This window comes from Stegodyphus dumicola, chromosome X2 (assembly GCF_044657685.1).
Source record: "Stegodyphus dumicola isolate Sdum_Otavi_A_Nest chromosome X2, ASM4465768v1".
Taxonomy (NCBI): Eukaryota; Metazoa; Arthropoda; class Arachnida; order Araneae; family Eresidae; genus Stegodyphus; species Stegodyphus dumicola.
Genome location: NC_140781.1, coordinates 110,441,240 through 110,458,530, shown reverse-complemented (window position 1 = coordinate 110,458,530; position 17,291 = coordinate 110,441,240). Strand labels below are relative to the sequence as shown.

The 17,291-nt window shown below is 31.6% G+C and overlaps 1 protein-coding gene across 1 annotated transcript in view; it reads right to left on the bottom strand.

The window, feature by feature from the left end:
• The window catches only part of LOC118197030 (eIF5-mimic protein 2-like), a 121,495-nt gene that overhangs the window by 45,609 nt on the left and 58,595 nt on the right, over positions 1-17,291 (bottom strand). The window contains exons 5-8 of the mRNA XM_035368498.2: positions 9,188-9,253; positions 8,930-9,065; positions 8,709-8,818; positions 3,514-3,600 (exon numbers count right to left, since the gene is read on the bottom strand). Of these exons, the coding sequence (XP_035224389.1) occupies positions 3,514-3,600; positions 8,709-8,818; positions 8,930-9,065; positions 9,188-9,253 (399 nt within the window). The remainder of the gene's footprint in view (positions 1-3,513; positions 3,601-8,708; positions 8,819-8,929; positions 9,066-9,187; positions 9,254-17,291) is intronic.

The following is a 17,291-nucleotide window of genomic DNA, read 5'->3' as shown; positions in this document are numbered from 1 at the left end:
CTGAGGATGGTGAAAGAACAGACACAAGTAGTGATGATAGCATTATTATAACTCATCAAAGAAAAAGACAGGATTGAAAGCGAGTCTTCTATCTCATCTTCAGAAACAGAAGAAACAACAACTTTTACGAATGTTCCTCCGACAAATGTGTTTTCCAAAGCAACAAATAATTTTTTTGAGACTCCTAGATGTGCGCCTCCCCCCAATGCTACACCTATAACATATTTCAATTTATTTTTTACCACATCACTGCTTGAAACCATTGTAAGGGAAACAAACTACCCAGTTTATATGCTACCCAGTTTTTTGCATACTGTTTCGAATAATTCTCGAGCAAAAAAGTGGACGCCGACAACAATATACGAAATAAAAGCCTTTATTGCAGTCTTACTTGAAATGGGAATTACGAGAAGGCCAACAAAATCTTTTTCATCTTTCATTTCAAGATCTTTTTTTTAATAGCACTTTGGAAGAGAGGTTGTCCTAACTGAATTTTTGTAAGTGAAAATCTTAGATCAAGATCTTAACAAGGGGTGTTCTCAATTCTTTGGCTGTACTAATGTACATTTGTTGAGCCAAGTGTCAAGTTGATGCTGATGGCTCTTTCTCCATTATCGTTTTGGGACATCCTTGCTGTCTTTCATTTGACCTTTATGCCCACTTTGTCATCAGCCTCTGCGTTCACTCAAAGTTGTCAAATGATACTCTTGAAAATGGCTTTGGCTTATTTAAAGGCACTAAAACATTTCCTGTGTGTTCTGGCAGGTCTCTGGTCCCAATGATAAAATGTTTTAACTTAACTCATATTGGACCACTTTCAAAAATTTCCACCAAAAAAAATGTAACACTTTATAGATATCAATAATATACACATGCAAAACAAAAATTTCCTATTAATAGGACGATGGTCCAATACACCACTAAACTTTACAAAAATTTTGCGTACTTACGCAATAGCCAATTAGCAATGAAAATTGGGAGAACGGTCATTACAAAGTCTAACATTGCATAATTTGCAAATATTTGTAGGTTTTCTGTTGCATGTTTTTAATTGGCATCATCTCTGGCATCCCACGGGATTTTTTACTTTCAGTGACACTAAAAGAATGATTATTTGCTTGTTTTGCATACCAGTTAAACTCTACTACTCTATGTGATATGTCTTTAGCCATCATGTGAAAAAGTTCAATTGGAGTTTTTCCTGACACCACATATAGAATAATTTGATGGTCTTGAAAAGAAATACAGCTTGGTGAAAGCATGAATTGGGGGCTCACATTTTTTCCACTTACGTGCTTTGTTCTTAACAGTTTTTTGATAAAATTTCTACGGTTCCTGCGGTATATTCCATTTCAGATTCGCCACATGGTACTGATACATTACAGTTTGTGGCAGAATCATCTATCTGTTCTTCTTCACTAACTGAATAAGATTCAGGGGGAATAATAACCATTTTAGGCTCATGAATTTCTTCATCAGCGAAAGAATTCATATATTCAAGAGCCTATAGAGCTGTTAGAAATTTTCTTGCCATTTTAAAAATATTGCTCTTTCACGGGCAATTGAAATTTTCACTAAAGTAATGAACCGGGAAGTAACTGATCTATTTTAGAAAAAATACTGCGAATTATTTCTCCCAAAAGAACAAGCACATGTGCAGTTCTGTAGAAAAGTTTCATCTGACATTACAGCTTTGAATGCCCACAGAGCAACCATCAGGTTCCAAGTTCAAAAACATACTTTCCAGGCTAAATTCCACTAAAAATGTTTATCTATTTTACTCAAAAAAAAAAATATTTAGGAGGTTGTGTGACACTTTACTTTGGTAATGTAATACAAGAGATACCCAAAGAAAATTCCAGAATAATCTATTCCTGAATCCTTCCATATGGCACATTAATGCCATTGTATGAATACCTATTGTTCAAAATTAGTTTGATGGAATGTGATCCACGAATTGGAGGAGTGACGAGCGAAAAAAGTTGGGAATGAGACTGCTGTCCTCTTTACAGGACACATATAAAAATGTAAACAAAATACCTTAAAAAAGATCATTTTTATTTCTATAAATAGTACTATAAATCTACTAGCAGAAATGTATACATCTGTTTAGGAAAAATAGATTTTAATCCTAAATAAAAGATCAAAAATAAATCATTTTAAAGGGTTATTTTTACATTTTTTTAATGAAATTAATTATGACAGGCCATTTTTTTTAGCCTACATACAAAACTTACATCTATTTCAAGGGAGTTATGCCAAAGTTTATCTATTTGCTTACCTTTCTTTCCCATTTAACGAAATTTAATTGGGCCATCCTATATTCAAGGCAGCAGTCCAATATGGGTTAAAAAAAAAAAAAAAAAAAAAGAACTCTGTTTGAATATGGGTATTTCTTCAAAAACTAACTGAAGTCCATAAATAAGTTTACCTTGGATCCTTACACCTGCATACACAATTCCACATTACTAGCTCTACCCATTGACGAATTATTAAACTAAAAAGTTTGCTATGCCCTAAGAAACACCCTGTATATATACACACACATACAACTTTATTATTCATTTAGTTAGATTGTTATTCATAATCTAATATCTAAAACATACTCTTCTCTACTCATTCATGCTTCTGTCCTGCTAACAATCTGCAGTCTCTCTCCAACTGTATTGTTCTAACATACACAAATAATGTTTCAATAAACCATCATGCTGCTATATCTTCACCATGTTCTACATCAGAGAATAAATTCTGATTATTATAGCAAGCAAGCAGACAGAACCTACACTTTATCTTTCTGTTTAAGAAGCAATTGGCTCTTAATGCAGTGCCTGTAAATTTATTTGGAAGGAATTTTATTTTTAGCCACCTCCTCAATTCCTTTTTTCCCAAGTTCAGCGGCCAATATTCAGAAATTCATTGCATTAACAATGACTTAATAAAAACTTTGAAGTTATGATGTATCACTGCTTCTACGTTCAAATCAAAAATGTACTTTTAGCTGCCTTTCTAACAACCTCATCCACGTTTGCTTACTGTGAACATTATATAAAAAAAAAAAATTCTCTAGCAATGTGAATTAAATTACATCTCTCTTTCAGTGACAGAAAATTGATATCTGTAAAATGAGTTTGTTTACAAACAATCAACATATTCAGTTCCTAAACTTTCATACTTCTATTAGTGCAAGACAGCCCAATTTACAACATCAGTAGCCATAATCAGGTTGACATTTACATAATAATAATGTGCAGCTTCTCCTTACGTGAAATCGAGTGCTGAACAATCAGTGGATTTTTATTTTTCTTGGGTGGTGGGCGACAGCGATTCCAACTTAAAGGATCTCTCATGAGATGGAGAACGTACATAATAAGCTGAGTTGGATCGCATCGAATAAGTAAACTGATATTAGTCTACCAGATATGTAAGCTACATTTTAAGATCTCACTATAGCAAATTGTAACAATTATTCATAATTATAAACTAGGAATTAGTCAAGGCTTTTATAAAACTTACCAAGTATTCTAACAATTGATTTAAGCCATTGGATTTGAAAGTGCTGTTCAAATTCTCAGTGCTTCGTTTACTCACAGGGAAAAAGTCCTATTAAAAAAATGAAATAAAATACATATACAGAGAACATCAAGCCTATATTTTTTAAATAACAGATACACACATAGATTAGAGTTTATATGCTTTTCAATGTGTTTTTTCAAAAAGGATATATAAATAAGAAAGATCTATAATAGAAAGAATACTGCTGCTATTTTGCTATTCCTGCTGTTATACAAATTTATCACCTTATCTTTAGTTTGATAAAATGCTACAGTTTAAAGGAAGATAAAATACTTAATCTTTTATTAATTTTTTCTTAATTTCTTTAAGGAAACAAGTTTCCTGCCCATTACTTGAGCACTCTATTTCATCTGTTTCATTCTTTTAGCAGGTAGCTTGATATTGTTATTGGTGCTGAGTTTAACATATTCGCTGCCGATCATGCACTGGCATGTGATTATTGCTGGAAAGCAAAACACACTCTGGAGCATAGTGTGCTACATCTCAGGTACCAGTCACGCGCTTGTGCAGGAAAAGCAACAGCTCATTGTTTATTTTCAAGTTCAATTGGCATTAGGTTTTGAATATGTATTTTGGTATTGGTGTGGAGTGAAAGTGAGAACATAGTTATAAATGTATGTGGTTTGGAATGAAAACAAAGTTTCGTTCATGCAAAGATGATTCATGAATAACATTTTTTATTTTACAATGATATTATTGCAACTATCTTATAATAAATTCATTTGTAATATGTATATATATTTGTGACATAGTTTCATACAAAAATAATGCATCCTGTTACTTATTTTGATTCATTTTTAAATGCCACATGCCAGTGGGTAATGCAGCACTGCAGAAAAATTTTACCTCTAGAGCCGATTGCGTACTGCCCCATAGTCATAAAATTCTATACTTAAACGCTTAGCAATCAAAGTGGTTCAAGTGGTTCACATAATAACCTTTTATTAGGGTACAATCTATTTCTATGACATAGCATTAACTATCAACACAACTTCACATGACCAGCAGCCAAAGTGTTAATGCCAGTTTCAGTTCATTTATTTGGCTGGTGTGCTGTTCCAAACATTTGAATCCTATGTATTTTTTAAAACTGCCTGCACTTAGACTAAGAAGGTGTCTTTCTTGCAGACAATAAAATATCCCGACATTCATTGCTGCAAAATTTAACTGCCAAAAAAGTTTCCCATATGCCATTTCTTAGATAAGCCGCCCAGACGGTATAGTGGTTAGGGACTCCTGACTGCGATACCAAAGGGCCTGGGTTCCTATCATGGATATAAAATTGTCTGTCCCTTCATTGGAGGTAACTGTGGTCACCTATTAAATGCCTCCACAATAAAATGGTAACCAATTCTTATGGATCAGAGGTTCCTGATTACAAATCAGACATTTTCTTCAACCAAGGAGGTCCTCAATGTATCAGATGACCTCACATAGAAAGTATGTATAGATATTCAAGTTCTTGATTTACATCCTAGCCAAATAAACACACAAAAATACATTATAAGAAAGAAATTTAAGTTAACACTTTTGAGTCGACGCGCCTTTGTTTAAGACGTTCCCTTGGGATGAATGACAGTCAAAAGGAATTTTTCCCACAGGATGGGGTTTCGAGTCACTAAGTCTAACTTTAGGTGAAAAAAATCAAAAATAGTTTAAGTCCTAATGTCATAATTTTTGGTAGCATTCTAGATTTTTACTTTCAAAAAGCTATCATATATGTTAAAATTAGCATTATTAATATTTTTCCTTAACTTTATATGAAAATATATTTAAAACAAATTGCTTACTTTGAGAAATAAATTTTGGAATCACTGTTCAAATTATTCCAAAATTTTAACTGACAAAACTAATTTAAACTTTAAGATAAAAATACAAGAAAGATTATTTAGAAGAAAAAGCAACAAAATCTTTTATGTGATGTGGATAGGAGGCACTCACTGGGCTCAGTCTCTAACAAAACGTCCATATCAAAATCACTAGAAATATTGCTCTCTAACTCTTTAGAAAATGAATCATCACTTTCATCCATGTCATTAACTGGCTCATTTATTATGGAAGTACATCCTTCTGATAAATAATGCTTTCTCACCATAATAAACTGAAGTCATGACTTTACAAAATAAAAAGGGTACATATGCAAAATATAAGTGATAAAAGCAATGCAAAGCATGCAGAACCCCACACAGTAACCCTTAGAGACCCTACATAGTCAACAGAAATAGTTCAATAAAATGATAAAATATAAATTAATTCAAAATAATAAAATTTATATATATATATATATATATATATATATATATATATATATACATAAATGAATAACTATAAAGTAAGCAGTTCAAAAAGCTAATATAATTACACACTCACAGCAGCAATAAGTGATGATAATAATGCAAAATAAATAAGTTTAAAATCTATCCCATATCCAATTCAGAATAAACCACATGCAAAACACACACACACACACACAAACAAACAAAACAAAAAAGAAGCAAAGTGGTAAAATGCTTGAAAGGTGTTAAAACCAAAAATGAAAACATAACAGAAAATTCACATTTTTATGAGAGGATTGGTGCAATGAATGAAGTAAATACTAAATCAGCCTGTTTTTGAACTAACAAAGACACAAATTAAAGTTCAATATTAAAGATAAACTCAGAAAAATTAAAGTACAGTCAAAAGTCTTTAATCCGGACTCGTCGGGACTTCGGCGGTTCCGGATTATCGATTTTTCCGGATTATAGATCATCAGTTTAAATCTGGTAAGATGGCATGCAGAAATTATAAAATTAAAAATATGAAACCATAATTTATAAAATAATGAGCAATTATGATCTAAAGGGTATCAAAATTTACCAAAAAAGAAGCCTAATATTTATTTGTTTACTTTATTAAACATTTCTTTCAACGCGCGGATGTGTAAAGCATACCTTACGCATAGTCGAAATTAGAAGATTGCAACCAGAAAACTATTTGATTTGTATTCGTGATATTTATAATGACGAGGAATTTGATTTAAATCATATCAAAGACGGAGTACATCGAAATTAAATACTACATTTAGTAAGGAATTATAAGCACAATAAAATAAAAACATCTGCCCTGAAGATAACGATAGTGTTGACAGATCAACTTCCAGTTCATTGCGCCCCGCGACGTCCCCCCCCCGCGCAGAGCAGCGTGAAATTGATAAACAGATTTCGGAATGGTTAGATAAACAAAGGATATGCTTTTATCCATTTTTTGTAGCAATTCGTTTTTTGTTTGATGGACATCGAAACATACTTTTGTTTTCTAGATCCTTTGGGAGCTCCAGCATCGGAAATTCTATTTCACATAATCAAAAGTTCAAGCTTACTTTTAGAAAATTGCTCTTACAGTCTGCAAAAAATAATAAGCCGGATCCATTTCGAAGATTAAGGAACAACGCAATTATCAGCATTAACTGAAATAGATAATTAGATAATTTTAGTTTATACCGTCCGTTATACATTAAACGCACACGCGAAAACGTATTCTGCACTTGCGCACACGCATATGCGCAGTAGTCAAGGTCTTACGCGCACGCGTAAAACGCCTGTGCGCATGTGCCAACGCGGCGCATGCGCAGAAAGTTTTTAGCTTTGAGGTCCGGATTATAGATCATTCCGGATTACGGGTGTCCGAATTAATGACTTTTGACTGTAATGTCTGTCTTAATCAATCTAACCCCTACAGGCTACAGTCAGCAGTTAACATCACAAAAAATTCTAAAATTATGGCATTAAAAACAAAAAAAGCTTTAAAATCTTACTTATTATTTATTTTGAGCAGACCAAGTCTAAAAAACAAACATGTAAATGCAAGCAATCCAAAACTTGAGAAAATGTAATAATTTGAAACCATACAGTATGGAGAATATTTTTGGCAAAATTATAAATAAGCAAAAAGGCGTAAAAATCTAATAAAAATAATTTTCTATTAAAGTGGGCCGAGTGCCAAAAAAAAAATCAGCAGAAAATAATCAACATATGGAAAAATAACAAATGAAAATTTGATTCAAAAAGCAAAAGAAAAAGAGTAATAGTTCTTAAAATCTGTAACATTACAGCTACAAAAGTTTTGAAACGAAAAAGCATCAATTTGACCATTGTAGCAATTGACCATTGTTGAACTTAACATGTGCTGAGTAATGGAACAATATAAACTACAATTTTTAACTGATTAATAATGATTAAAAATTATTCTAAAAACTTACAATGTATTTTTAAACTACTTAATAATAATAAAAATAATTAGAAAAAACTTCTAATGTAAATTTTCAACTGATTAATAATAAAAGTAATGTACTTTTCTAATTATTTTTATAATTAATTATCAGTTTAAAATTTGTAGTTTATTTTATTTCATTACTTAACACATATTAGATTTAAGTCATTTGCTCCTGGGCAGGTGAAACAAATACTTTTTTCATTTCAAAATTTGCATTGCTCTCAAATTTTCATTTTTTATTACTTTTTCATATGTTGGATTGCTTCAGTTCATGTTTCATTAGGACTCATTCACTTTAAAAGGAATTAATTTTTACTAGATTTTTATGCCTTTTTTGCATATTTATGATTTAAATGCTATAATTGGCCTGCATGGTTTCAAATTATGTTGTTTCTTGTGTTGGAGTGCTTGTATTTACATGTTTGTTTATTGGACTCTGTCTGCTCAAAAAAAAAAAAAAAAAAAAAAAAAACTAATTTTTAAATCTTTTTTATGTTTTTAATGCTATACTTTTGTAATTTTTTGCACTACTTACTACAGGCTATAGGGGTTGGACTATAAAGACAAAGATTACTTTGATTAATTTTCAGAGATTATTTTACGTGTTAAACTTTCATTTAGCTTTGTTGGTTCAGAAACAGGCTATTATCTACTTCTTTGGTTGCACCAACCCCCTGATGAAGATGCTTTTTTTTTCCTTCCCTTTTTATTCTTGTTTTGCCGATTTTTTAGGGGGGGGGCATATGGTTTGTTTCTAACTGAATATGTGATGGACTTTAAACATATATACCTTATTTTACATTACACATACATACATTTACATATAAATATACACAAATGTATGCATATATATACACAAAGCATCATATTAAAAAGCATACCATTAACCGAGAATCTAATCCAGCTTTTCTAAGGGATGCCCAAACAGTAGCACTATCTTTTTCTCCAAGCCATGTTTTAAAAACTTCCACAATGAATTCTAGAGCAATTCCTGAAAATGAACATTGATTGATAAAATAAGCAAACAGAATGCTTTATCAACTGTAGACAATTCCAAAAATACATCTTTAACAAGGTTATATTATGCAAGTTTCAAAATTACCATCTTTAACCAGATGATCTTGCAGCACTTTGGGAAGCACAGTCGGTGGTATCTGGCCACCTGCAAGAAGTATTGCAGTCACTTTTCCTAATTTTTCTCGCTCTACTGGTGAAAAACCTTTTAAAAATACTAGCACCTTAAAAAAAATAAGAAACAGTGAATTCAACATGTTTGCTTGAAAATTAGGAAATAATTTGCTGATCAAAATCAAAGTCAAAGCAAAGTTGGCACTGCATTTAAGGAAACTTAGAAACAAACCTTTTTAAATTCATCTTCTAAAGTCTTCTCCAAATACTTATAACGCCTAATAACTTTTGTAATCACCTTTAAGAAATATAAAAAAAAAAAGTATTTAGAAACACTACATCTAAGCTTACAACATAAATTTCTTTAACTCTTTGTGGCTCAGTGTTCCACTACATAGAACACCCAAATTGAATCACTTCTGAAACGTTTAAATTCAACCGTTAATAGATAAAAATGCCTTTATAATATACTTTGAATTTTCTTTTTAAACAGTAGATAGCAGCATATCACAATGAGACACAGAATTTTCATTTATTATGTGCTATTAAAATCCACTTTTTTTCAAGTAATTTTCTCTATTTTTTTAATGATATAAAAAATTTCATTTGGAAAAAAAAAATAGGCATAATTTTGCTGGCTGTACTCCAAATTACTTGTTCGATATTTTTTTTAATCTTTCATACAAAAACCATATGCAGAATCATTGAATAAAACCCGGTGTTCCATTAGCGGGAACACTGCGCCTTTAGCGATCTCATGCTCTTACGAATCAGAACATCTGCGCTTAGGAGAGAACATCCGTTGTTTCCGTTTTCTGTTTCCGTTGTTTTTTTTGGGGGGGATGAATTCAAACAAAGCAGTACTGAGGGGTGAGGTGTGTTTTGTGTTATGAAAGCCCTAACATTGGCATCTCGAATTTTTTGGGAGTAGTTTTTAGGCGGGAATTTTATTAGTAGCTTGACTCATCTTTACTTAGACCTGCGCGAATTTTTTGCTGTCGCTTTTTAGTCTCATTCCTGTTTATTTTCAATAATTGTGTAGATATTTTTCGTGTATGTATATATTATAGGCTTATTTTTCTTTATTGTTTATATTAATCGTAGTTAATTTTTTTATTATTAATTTTGTATAAATGGTGCGGAGAGGTCTAACTCTTTCCGAAGCGCTAAAAGTGTTTCATGAATTACCCTCCAATTACAGCCCAAAGATTTCCATTTAAATTTGCTGTGTTCCCTCTGTGCCATGAAAGTGTCAAAGATAACTTTGAAGAGGCAACTTCCTTCAAGACCTGAAGATACTCCCAGGCATAAAGTAAAGGATTCCGGGGGGAAACGCTACAGTAGTGTTATACGCGTCTACGCGTATCCTTCACATATCGGTGAAGGGTACGCGTAGACGATGTGCACATTGTAGCACGAAGTAGAAGCCGAGCAAAACCTGTAAAGTTGGTTTGTGCTTCCATCAAAAACGTGTGACTTGCTTTGAACAATTTCACGAAGCTAAGAAATAGGAAAATTTGTAAATATTTTTGTATATAGGGCTTGTGCATATAGATATTTATCTCATTTATCCGTATATATTCAAGAATATTGTGTATATCCAGGAAGCCATGTATACAGCCATAATACAGAGGTTTTTCATTCTTATGCAAACGCTTCTACTCATTTTCGTGCTTCACTGCAATGCTCGCTTAGTCGCACTTTTAAAAGCTCTGGCAGCGCAGTGTTCCTCCTCATGAAACACCCACAGAATTAAAACGGTAAGTGCAATTTTTACAAAATTTTACCTGTATACTACTTTAGGATTAAATAGACTGCATACAACTTTTTTTGTTGAAATTTCCACGTTAACGTATAGTGCGCCGCAAAGGGTTAAAAAAAATAATAAAAAGCTGAAGAATTTATGCACCAGTTTTTTGCAGCTGCTGTTTTCCTCCCCCTTCCCATATATAACAAATAAAAGAAGGTAAATTAAGAACTTTTAAAGATTTACATATATGGTGAAAACTTATGTTGATGAGTGATAAGCAAATTACATATTATGAGTGTTTTAATCAAGTGGTTTTATTATTTGAAAACATTCCAGTTAAAAATTTTAAAAATTAATGATTTTGGTACTACCAAATTTAGCCACAATTTATAAATGAAATGCTACAAAATCTCTCTGGAATTAGATTTCATACTTACTTCATTACAATTTGATTTGATATAGAAGTTGATTTCATACTGGGATGTGTGTATCAAGTTGATTTCATACTGGGATGTGTGTAAACTATAGGCTTCTGGAATACAGTGTGAACTGTATTATATGATGCAAAGCATTCAAATAAATTCATTTTCGTTTAATTTTTGACAGCCTGGAATATTAATTTTGCCAAATATTTTCTCCTTATTTGCCTGTTTGTAACAATGGTCTTTTTACCACATCAGGTAGATGTATTACTTCTAGAAATTGGTTTGATATGCAGAGTGCATATAAAATACCTAGCAAAATTTTAAAGGGTGACAGAGGGGACCAAAACAGGCATATTTGCCAAAGAATGTCTCCAGAAATGGCTTGTTTAAATTCCAGTAGATGTGGCTGGATATGGCAGTCACTAACATCTGGGAGTAAAGATGTCATTTTCAAACTGGGATTTACAACAGTATGCATTACTTTACAAACACAGACCTCCCAGATATCCATTTGACACAAGAATAGCTAAGAGAAATGGACTACATGGTCAGTGGCCATACAGGGAACGATTCAAGGTGAGACAAATACAAAGTCAATAAATATTTAAAAATGAATCTTCAATATTTAAAAGTGAATCTGTGAAAGAGGATCTTTCAGTGCTTTCACTTTTATGTGCAGCTGAGCTCAATCAATCCATAAGCATGAGAGTCATTTTGCAAGACATGGGTCTGAAGCATTCACCCACAGGAAAGGTTTAATATTATGAAGGAATGCACCCATACCACTTACAGAAAGTGCTTTCATTGACAATGGAAGACTATCCTCTCCATGCAAAGTTAGCCTACTGGTACCTGTAACAGGCTTGAACTACAGCTGAACTTCCCTGTATGCATGTTATTATTGACAGACGAAGCTATATTTAGACGAGGATTGTTTAATGCCTACAGTGTGCATGTTTGGGCTCTTGAATTCACATGCAACACGGTTACATGCATACCAGTGATGATTTTCGATCAATGTGTAGGCTAGTTTGGTGCATAATTATTTGATTGAACCATACATCCTACCTGCTTGTCACATGGATGGACTCACATAGTCCACCTACCTTCTTGCAAGAGACATTTCAGGAACTAATGGCCAATGTCACTGTGTCTACTTGAAGCAGAATCTAATTCCAACATAATGGTGCTTCTATACAATTCAGCACTGCAGTCAGGAATTACCTGGATGCCATGTATGAAAAAAAAAAAAAAAAAAAAAAAAAAAACACTGGATAGGTCATGGTTGACCTATTCATTACCCATTATCACTAGATTTAGTATGTTCAGATTTCTTCTTTGAGGGTATTAAAAAACATTGTGTATGATACTCCCATTGATTCTAAAAAGATCTTACAGTCAAACTGCTGGAGATGTTAAGGACATGCTTGGCATCTTTGAAAATGTATGGTCATCCATGTGCCAGTGGTGTGAAGTGGCTGTATTGGTGGTCACTGGGCATCATCAACACATCTTTCTTTCGGCATCTGCAGTAAAACAATACTCCTTAAACAGACTTAAATTTCCTTTAATCTTTCTTTCACCTTTCATGATTTTCTTCAACAGTACTTAAATGCATTACCTCCATAAGACATTCTATTACAAAAAATGCCTATTTTGGTCCCCCCTATCATCCTTTAAAATTTGTATTCATATCCCATCATATTTGCTTCAGGTGCAGAGTAATAACCAAGTAGCACATGATGTAGCAAAGATGTTGCAAACTAATCCGAGAGGTTGCAAAGTGGTTGTGGTAACTTTTATGGCATCTTTACAATGCGGCGAAGATGTAAAATGTTTGCCATTGCATCTTCGCAATTTCTCAATGTTGTTCACACATTGTGAGCTGACTGCTTTTATGCATGGTTGTTTTGGGCATTTCTTTCCTCGTGTTCGAAGCGCATGCGTGGATTTTATGTTTTTGCAAGTGCTGGTGACTTTTCTTAGTATACGATTTACTATTGCTGGTTTTTTTCTAGTAACAACCTTTCATTCAAAATGGAGGGAAATAAAAATCTTCCACCAATTTCTATTTCATGTGACTTAATGGAGGCAGCTCGCTGCCATGCATTAGGCTTACCCTTGGACAATACCTTAGATGATGGATGGCAGGAATTATTGTTGGAAGAACAATATTCTCTCAAAGACTTTATATGACAATTGTGAAACAATTAAAAGTGATGTTGAATACAATAGGAATTTATGAAATATCAGACAGAGATGGTACTATCTTAAAAGTGCCAAGAAAATGTTCAAAACTGAAAGAAGATGCTTATCTGTCTATATTTCCTAATAATAAAAAAGTTTTATTGATTTTGTGAACAATTGGATCAAGAGGTAATGTGTTCAATTTGATTTCAAAACCAGTTGTTATAAAAAACAGTGATCATGTATTTTTAATTAATTTAAATTTATTGTCAGCACCAAGGGTTGTTTCAAGCACAAAAATCAATGAGTTTAAATATTTTTCTTGGTCATGTTTCTGTTCTTGTATCTTACTTCAAAAGTGAAAAGCTTTTTAGTGAAAAAGAAAACTGTGTGTTTCATTGGGAAAAATGCATTTCTCCAGATAAAGATATATATGACAATAAAAAATTCATATTACAGCAAATGAACTTGTGTGATAAATCTAAAATGGCTCGAAGATACAGTAGTGAACTTTTAATTTTTGCATATTCTTTATACATGAAATCCTCATCATGTTATTCTTTGTTGAATGTCATCAACCGATCATTGACAGTCAATCATTCTGAATCTCGACAATTCGTTACAAAATGTGAATACAAAAAATACACGAGTGAAAAATTTAACAAATTGAACGATGAAAATAGAATCATAAATCTACTAATTGATGAAATCTATGTAAAGAAATCAATTGCTTATAAAGGGAAATCAATATCAGGTTTTGCAGAAAATAAGTACGATACTGAAGCTGACACTGTACAATCTTTCGTAATAAGCTCTATTTTATTCTTCTTATAAAGAAACTGCTGCCTTAGTTTCTGATAATAATATGAATTCAGATTATGCTGCGACCCACAAACTTCTTCATATTCAGGACGAAGCAGAATTATCAGTTGTTTCGAAGATTTCTGATAACAATAGAATAAACAGGAACATGTTTCAGAAGTTAGGTCATAAACAAATGTCAGCTCATGTCAGCAACCCTGAAAATAACGAAAAAAAATTGTTCTTAATTTTTGATTCTGTACACCTTTTAAAATCAATAGGAAATAATTTTATTAATCAGCTGGACACTCAAAACACGTTTTGATGATCGATCAAAATGTACAATGCCTAAATTTTCACATCCAAGGAATATATATCATAAGGATAAGATGTCAATTGTGAAAATGCACCATAAACCATAAAATAAGAAAATAGTTTAAAATAAAAAATCTGGGTATTTAAGGCCATCACAAAAAAGGTAAGCTTTCAAAATTATTTATCTAATTTTAAAATAATTGTTCGTGTCAACTTAATCATATTATATAATTATGATATAATCTTGATGTTTAAAACACTTTTCACTACTGAAAAGAGTCTTTTTTTTTACAACTTTATGGTATTAAAATTCCCCCCTAAACAGTATATTTGTAGATTAAAATGTTTATTAATAAGATTTTATTTATTTGCATTAGAGTGAAGTAAAAAAAAATGATCATTTGCTTATTTATATTCATGAAGATATATTTCTAATATAAACAAGAGCTTTTGAAGGTAAATAGAAATATCATAAAAATTTTTTGCAAATTCTGGTAAAATCTGGATATTTAAGGCCTTTGTAGTATTGTAAAATTTGTATTTCTAAATGTTTGTTAAAACACTGCTGCAGTTATTCAGTTAAATTGATTATGTTCTTTTCATGTTATATATGTCTTTAAATGCATGATTTATGTGAATTCAATCATAAATTTGAATCTGATTTGATCAGTGTTTCATGGTTTTTGCTATATTGAAGAAAATGTTTTGTAAATTAGTTATTGGGATTAACATTCTTTAACGTAGGCTGCTTATTGTTAAGATTTGATTTATGTCATTCTGAAAATACAAATAAAAAAGCTATTTATGCTTCTTATTTATAAACATGATGGTATATTTCCAATATAGGAAATAATAGGTCTTAGATGTAAACAGAATTATTATAAAAAATCTGGATATTAAGCCCTTAATAGCATTAAACACAATGCTGTGATTATTCGTTTAAATGAATAAGGTTTTTTGAAATTAGATTTTTCATTTTCAAATGCTTGATTTATGTGAATTTAATAACATTTGGTTTTACTATGATACGAGTGTTTCAGATTTTTGCTATGAACAAAATCTTTTGGAAATTAGTTAATGGCATTAATGCTCTTTCAAATGATGTAGTTATTGTCAAAATTTTGTCTATATGAGTCTATTCATAACAATTGCAGTTCTGAAAATGAATTCAGAAAACTAATATTCTCCTTATTTATGGCCACGATAGAATTTTATCTGAAATAGGTAATAAGAAACTTTGGATGTAAATAGAATTATTATAATATTTTTTATGATTCTTGTAAAACTGGATATTTAAGCCCTTTATAGCATTTAAAACAATGCTACAGTTATTTGTTTAAATCAATTTTTCAAATGTAATTTGCATGTTCAAGGATATGATTTATGTAAATTTTATAGAATCAATCTTATTTAATCTAATATAACCTGAGAGTTTTAATCTAATATAATCTGGGAGTTCAGTAGCTTTGTTTTGGATATTCATTAATGGCATTAAGTTTAGATTCTGTGAATCTACTCTTGCATATTGTTTCTGAAAAGGACATCATATAAGAAAATGTGTACCTATTTGTAATCTTCTAACCTCTGGGAATGTGTGGATAGGTTATACAGTCAAAAGTCTTTAATACGGACGTCCATAATACAGAATGATCTATAATGTGGACCTCAAAGCTATAAACATTCTGCGCATGAATGCGGACCTCAAAGCTATAAACATTCTGCGCATGCGTAAACGCATGATGCGTTTATGCATGTGCACAATACACATCATGATTCATGCATAAACGCATAATGCATTTATGCATGCGCATAATACCTTTACACATGCACATAATACGTTTATGCATGCCCATTTAATGTATAACAGATGGTATAAGCTAGGCTAAAATTATCTAATTATCTATTTTACTTAATGTTGCAGATTGCGTTGTTCCTTAATCTTCTAATTGGATCCGGCTTATTATTTTTTTAGGACTGTTACAGCAATTTTATAAAAAGTAAACTTGAACTTTCGATTATGTCAAAAAAAGTTTCCAATTCTTGAGCTGCCAAAGCATCTACAAAGCGAAAGCATGTTTCGATGTACCGCTTCCGATAGTGAAGAAAGTGACAGAGAGTTCATTGAAAACGAAAAAATTTCGATTGACAAATTAGTCAGTTTTCTTGACACAGCAATTACAGGACTTGAACAGCGGAACTTTGTAACTGAACAAGAAATTATGTCTGTTTATAGAATTAAAGAGAAGGTATTAGCACATAAAACGAAGCAACTTCAACAACTTACATTGAAAGAAATATTTAATAAAGTAAACAAATAAATATTAAGCTTTTTTTTTTTTTTTTTTTTTTTTTTTTTTTTGTAAATTTTGATACCCTTTAGATCATAATTGCTCTTTATTTCATAAATTACGGTTTCATATTTTTAATTTTATGCCGTCTTACCAGATTTAAACTGATGACAGATAATCCGGTATCACCGAAGTCCCGACGAGTCTGGATTAAAGACTTTTGACTGTATAAAAAAATGTTTGTGGTAAATGTTGGATGTTTGAAACTTTTGCCTTAAAACTATTTAAAACCATAAAAACAATGTTACAGTTACTGATTTAAATAACAATATTTTGAAACTCAGTGTTTAATATTAAGATGTGTGGTTTATATGAGTGTTGTCATACAACTTAAATGTTTTATGTTGTTGGCAGAATTTAAAATAAAGTTATAGTTACATATCAAAGCCATGAGAATACCTTCAGACTATGTGTCTAACATTCAGATGTTTGGCTTAAACCCTTTGAATGCCCTGAAACCACCAATTTTCGAATTTTTTTTCTCCTCTTCTTTGCGAAATTTTTGAGTGA